The sequence below is a fragment of the Mytilus edulis genome, chromosome 11 (assembly GCF_963676685.1).
Source record: "Mytilus edulis chromosome 11, xbMytEdul2.2, whole genome shotgun sequence".
Classification (NCBI taxonomy): Eukaryota; Metazoa; Mollusca; class Bivalvia; order Mytilida; family Mytilidae; genus Mytilus; species Mytilus edulis.
In genome coordinates, this window is record NC_092354.1 from 54116051 (window position 1) to 54123033 (window position 6983).

General features: G+C 33.8%; 1 protein-coding gene across 1 annotated transcript; it reads left to right on the plus strand.

Moving 5' to 3' along the window:
* Window positions 1-993: 993 nt before the first annotated feature.
* LOC139495826 (uncharacterized) lies at window positions 994-6819 on the plus strand (the record flags this gene model as incomplete). The annotated part of the gene is given in 4 exon segments (XM_071284209.1): window positions 994-1153; window positions 1907-2211; window positions 4270-4552; window positions 6718-6819. Coding segments are annotated over 4 exon segments (769 nt in total), but the record flags the coding sequence as incomplete, so codon positions are not given.
* Between the last annotated feature and the right edge of the window lie 164 nt (window positions 6820-6983).

Sequence of the window (6983 nt, forward strand, 5' to 3'; positions counted from 1 at the left end):
TTTTAAATAATTATGACAATTTAGAGCAAAAGCTAATGTATAGTAACTTGAATATTAATAAAAACTAACTTTTGTCATCAAACCCCTTATTGGTGCCCTTTTTGGTAATTCGCCGTTTCAGAATCTAATGCATCCTGGGTAATATTTTCAAAAGCGTACACCGAAGCGTTTTGATTGGTTTAAAACGTTATAAACAATGGAAATTCAACCAATGACGTAACGTTATTTTCACTTTGGGGTACGAACAATGAAATTACCCATGATGCTTTAGATTCTGAAACGGTCAATTGGTTATTGGTATCCTTGAATATCATTTACAACATGATGAATATCCTATTCCAATAGAGTGTCTGTTTGTTTTGCTCACATATAGTTGTCAATGTAATGGCATTTAATGCGACTGTCATGCAAGTGAGAGGTTTATCTAGCTTCAAAATCAGGTTAAACACACCATTTCCTACATAATCAAATGCCTGTTCTAAGTCTGGATTATAACAGTTGTTATCCCATCGGTTGATGTGTTTAATCTTTTGATTTGATTTGATTAAGTACTTTCCGCTTTGTAATTTTTTTTAAGATTTTACTGTTTTTGTTCTTTTACTATTTGCTATAACTTTCTAAAATTTTCCGCTTTAAAAAAAACGTAAGATACTTATTCATTAATTATCTTTAGTATTGCCGTTATGTTCAGGTGCAGAATTAACTTTATTGGTATATGTCTTAATCAATACAATATATTTATAAGTACTTAGGAAAATTGCAATAAATCGGATTTGTAATACCTTCACACATTATAATTCAAACATGGCTGTATCAATTAAAATTGCCAATAAAAAATAATCCAACACGATTTGCAAAGTTAATGCATGTAATTGTGTTGTACTATTTTATCCCTTTCATGTTATATAATTAAAAAATGCAGTGAATAGAAAGAGGCGGGTTTAGGCAGAACATAAACAATTTATTAAGTTGTGAACTAGAGGATTACAAACCGTCATCTGCTAGGTACAACCAAAGACCTGATATTTAAGACAACTTTTCCTCCAACATGACTGATACATCGCCATTGCAATCATGGTACGTTATGGTGTAGTGGTGTCCCTGTTCTGTTTGGTCTTTCACAGTAATATTGGACTATCTGAATCTGGTGGATGTAAGTTTTACAAAGAATGTTTTAAATTTGGCGTTATCAAATATTAAACTTATCCCTATCAGTGTGGTTGAATCAAGCAACAATTTTAAATTGTTAGTATTTGTTGAGTACGTCTAAAAAAATGTCAACTCTAAGACAGATTGATACATTGGATCACCAGTGAAGACGAACGCAAATATGCAGATGAAACATAGTAGTGTTGATAAGTTAATATGAATAGAATATGTGTTTTCAGCAGTGCAGCACCTTCACTAGTTATCCAATGGATGGATCTGTCGTAGAGATCTAACTTGTTTAGACGTTCTTGTCAAATAATTGTCTCTGTGATAGCATCTTACGACCCTTTCCGACAAATAATTTAGCTAATCTGCAATCAATTCCATCTTCATGCATAATATGTCATTTCCTGTGTTACAACTCTATTTTGTCTGCGAGGAAAGGTAACACTACGCAACTGAAAGGTAAACACAGCGCAGGCGGTGTTGTCTCGTTATTCTAATAGCATGAGTTCGAATCACGGTAAGAGAAGAACAAACATCATATTTGCAGATTTAACATTGTTGTTTTGATATTTAGAGCAACTACGATTAAACTATGTGCTTTCAGCCGTGTAACACCTTCATTTGTGCTGTCGTAGAGTTGAATGTAAATATAGGCAATGTTCACGTATAATTACAGGCTCTTCTAAGTATCATCGTTATTCAATATGAGGGATAAAATAAACCCGTTTATTATTATATTTTTTTATTACAGCTTCCAAATACATATACGGATCGAGATGTAATGCATATGCTGATATTGTCTTTGCCGTTGATGATTCTGGAAGTATCGGTTCCAAGTCTAACTTCGATACGATGAAACATTTCATGAAGAACGTGGTAGGATCGTTTTCAAACATTGGTGACGATGGTGCTCGTTTTGCTTCCATGTGCTTTGCACAAAATGTCGTGAACCATTTTCATCTAAACAAGTATAAAACTTGTTCATCTTTACAGAACGCTATATTGAAACTCCCTATCAGGAAAGGGCACGCAACTGCTATTGGTACAGCATTACAGGTAAATTAAAAATAAGATAGAGAATATCGTTTTCATAGCTTTTAGTCACCTTTTTGTACGTTTGGGGAAAATATTCTAATCAAATTGAAATGAAAAAAAATAACCTATCGAAAGTTCCGATTGTATGTTTTTCATTACAAACTTTCGATTGTATATTTTCCATTACTAATTTGATTCTGGTATTTCACTCGTAACATACATGTTGTTTTTGTCTGATCTAATTTTTGGCTACTTCTTAACTAGTCAAAATGAACTGTTATCCATGGAAAGCATAATAAGCTGACAATTATATATAGGCGTTTAAACCAATTTGTATTGCAAAATAACTACCGCTGTCGGAATTTCTCCGCGTAATACAGATAACATGTAATTAAATTATTTGAAACACATTCATATTACAGAGGATTTGTTCTTTCCGCCTTGCAATAGAAATGAAACCCTTGTTTCCATCTGCCATATATCACATGCTCAATTGAGGGAACAACATTCCTTTTATAGACGATTTTACATAACCAACTTCTGAGTATATAATTTTTCGATAGGTTAGGGAGCTACCATTTGATTTTTATGGGGGGGGGGGGGGGGGGCTAGGATGAAATTTGAAAAAAAATAGGCAGGACAGGAGTTTTGAGTAAAAAAAAAAGGCAGGATGAGACACTTTGCAAAAAAAAAGGCAGGATGACAATTTAGGTTAAAAAAAGTCAGGATAAACTAATAAAAAAAAAGGCAGGACCGAATAGAGTGAAAAATAAAAAGGCAAGACAGAGATTACAACTAAAAAAAAACAGGACAAAATTTTTCATCCTAGCCCCATCCCCCCCCCCCCCCCCCCCCCCCCATAAAAATCAAATGGTAGCTCCCTTATGTACTTTGCAGGTAAGATAATCTGATACTCGGTCAAATCATCTTCGCTAGCCAAGGATTATGATCCCCTCCTCTCCACCCTTGGCAGATTGAGCCAAACATTTTGTTGCGCAATCCATCAGTTGATTAAAGTCACGCCCATTCCGAATACATTACTATTGACCAATGGTTGCATCTTAACTCTCTTCAGTGTGGATGTCAAAACATGGAAGCGTCTAGAGTTTACAAACTTGGTGAAGCATAAAACGAAAATATACTTCCAACATGTGTACAAGAAACATATAAAGGAACTTCTAATAGTTGAATGATTAACAACATTTGAATTGACACTAACTATCGTCGTATGTTTTGAGGGGTAAAGATGTGTTGCACAAACAGTACGATGCGATTATTTAACCTATATTTTCTACATTTATTCGTGATCATGACATAGACGCTTTTTGATGGTATGCAACCAGTTACGACTGAAACCAATGAAAATCCTTACCTTGTGTCTCCGAAATTCTATCTCAATCCGAGAAGGGTGGACAGGAAGAGGGGTGGAACGTAACCCCTGGCTAGCGAAGATATGGTCAAATAAGAGCAACCGAATCAAATCAAAAGTAAAACTTGTTATAGATGATTTTGACGTGTATTGAAAACATAAAACTGGTTTTCAATGTTTTAACTGAAAGTATGTACGAATAAATCTCCTTCAAACATCACTTTCCTCTCCCATCAGACTTTTCAATGAGACACGAAACTTTCCTTCGTTGATTATTTCACTTATTTCATATATAAAGAGAAAAATACTAACGAAAAAACAATACTAACAGCTGAACAAAACGTTGAACAAAACGTAGCACAAGGTCAAGAGTATCCAACTTAAAGGGGATTGAATCCTACAGAAATTTATAAAAATCCAATACCGAGGTCGGTAATTATATGAAAAGGAACTTTGGGTATTGCTTTTACGATCAGTTCAATATGTTTTCCTATTTTCTAAATGTGTCACCTGTTTCATATTCATATGTTTATTAAACCGCTGACAGCATGTCAAAATTCATGTTTTGACATGAACAAAATGTATCTGCATTTTTTAATACTAGGAGGCAGATTTGTAAATTTTACTTTGCTTGCTCATTTCTAGTGTTTTATAATAGTTATACGATGACTTATATGAATAAGTATCATTTTCATTAAACCGTATTCCAGTATATAAGGACTGTGAGTTTGTCAGCTACATATAGCAGATTTGCAGCTACGAAGATAGTAATCATGTTCACAGACGGAGTCAATACTAAAGGACCAGACCCAAAAATAGAGGCACAGCGGCTTAAAAACGAAGGCGTCTTCATTATTGTGGTTGCTATTGGAAACCGTGTCAGTCTACAAGATTTAAGGATGATAGCCTCCCGACGAGATTTTGTGTTTAATCCTTCAGACTTTAACCAACTAAGAGCACTTCTTGTACGGTTAATGAGAATTATTGGCCGAAGTACGTATATAAGAGTCACATTTTACTTACTTAATTCCGTGAGCATTTCTCGCACGGTGAAAAAGACTTATTGGCTTTAGAACTTACATATATTTCACATTTTATGAATCCAGTTTCTGAAAAACTTTCCCATCGGTTAATGAGACTTATTAGCCGAAGTACGAACAGATATTTCACATTTTATGAATCCAGTGTCTTGAAAACTTCCCCATCGCTTAATGAGACTTGTTAGCCGAAGTTCGAACAGATATTTCACATTTTATGAGTCCAGTGTCTTGAAAACTTCCCCATCGCTTAATGAGACTTGTTAGCCGAAGTACGAACAGATATTTCACATTTTATGAGTCCAGTGTCTTGAAAACTTCCCCATGCCTAATGAGACTTGTTAGCCGAAGTACGAACAGATATTTCACATTTTATGAGTCCAGTGTCTTGAAAACTTTCCCATCGGTTAATGAGACTTATCATATACTTAGACTAAATAACATATGATTTTTACTGTATGATATTAACATTAAATTAACGTAAACTCCATATTTTACGAATTGGTGCTTAGCGGGCTGATATGAAAAGTTTATCACATGCTTCGATTGTTATCACATGCCTTTCCGTAACGTTATCACATGGCATTCCGGTGATACTCGGTAAATTCCGGAAAATACACCTCAATGCTACTTTTTCAGTGAAAAACATTACAAAGTAGTATACAAAACAATTATTTGAATACTGGAAAGTAAATTGTGTAAAATAATAAAATTGAATTAAAAAAATATATATTAAATAAATGCATTTTTTAAGTTTTTCTGAAACATGATTTAGAAAGTTACTTTAAAAAAGTCGACTTTTCCAAACAATGTTCATTATGTATATTGTTGAATATTATTTTTTTGTCGATTCGTCCATATTAAAATGTGTTTTTTTTTCTCTGTTGAGGCATATGATCGAAAGATTTCATATTGAATGTATCTAATTTTGGGTCCGACGTCCGTGAATTTTTTACTCTTACAACTTCTTTTCGGGAACCACGTAAAAGGATCAATATATGTATCTGTTACTTTTCTCTACTGTTGAAGCATATGATAAAAAGATCATAACATGTCATTTTTCATATCGCATGTTTTATCAGCCCTCGGTCAATATCAGCCCTCGAGCCATGCGGCTCTTGGGCTGATATTGAACCTAGGGCTGATAATACATGCGATATGAAAAATTACATGTAATAATCTGATATTATTAGCCGAAGTACGAACAGATATTTCACATTTTATGAGTCCAGTGTCTTGAAAACTTCCCCATCGGTTAATGAGACTTGTTAGCCGAAGTACGAACAGATATTTCACATTTTATGAGTCCAGTGTCTTGAAAACTTCCCCATCGGTTAAATGAGACTTATTAGCCGAAGTACGAACAGATATTTCACATTTTATGAGTCCAGTGTCGTGAAAACTTCCCCATCGGTTAATGAGACTTGTTAGCCGAAGTACGAACAGATATTTCACATTTTATGAGTCCAGTGTCTTGAAAACTTCCCCATCGGTTAATGAGACTTGTTAGCCGAAGTACGAACATACCTTTCACAATGCACTCACTTAGTTTGTACATACGTTTCATATTTTATACATACTAAATATTTTGATCTTTTTAATAGCACAAACAAACAAAAACGGACTGAATATCCTGATCACATTTCCTATGTCTAACTAATTCCCGTCTTGCACTAGAAGTTAAAAAAAAGCATTATCTCATAACAAATAGTACGCTTGAACTTAAGGTGGTACCCAACACCTTAACTAAAATTAATTTGGCTCGTTTAATTTTCTTAAAATTTTGACAAAGTATTTGCTTTGACCCTTTGACAAAAATATAAAAATTTCAAAATATTTAAACCAATCGTTTAATCAGAAAAATTACACTGGTTATATAGCAGTTTGACAAACACTTATTTTGATCATTGAAAAGCTTAATATTCCTTAACAACACAACATTATTAAAACGTTTTGCTGATTTTACCCTGTAGTGTTAGGTACCACCTTAAAATACAATTAGTACTAACAATAAACAAATGTCATTTATATAGATATCTACATGAATATCTTCTTTTCTTTTGGATATTTTCATTTATGCAAATAACTATGTAACGTTTTGTGTGACTTCTTATTTTTTAGTTACTAGAATCGGACACCGTGGATCACCAGGACTGCCTGGACCTAAAGGACCTAGAGGACCAAATGGACCTGCAGGGAAAAAAGGGCAAAAAGGACCAGAAGGTAATTGATTATAGTTTGTAGTTTAGTTTACTTAAATGGGTATAACATAAAAAAAAAACAGCAGTCAACCATGCTATGTGAAGCAATTGAACAAAAACACCGACTTCCGTTGTATTTTCAAACAAACCTCCCACTTACAAGTTTGTCAGTTGTTTATTTAATAA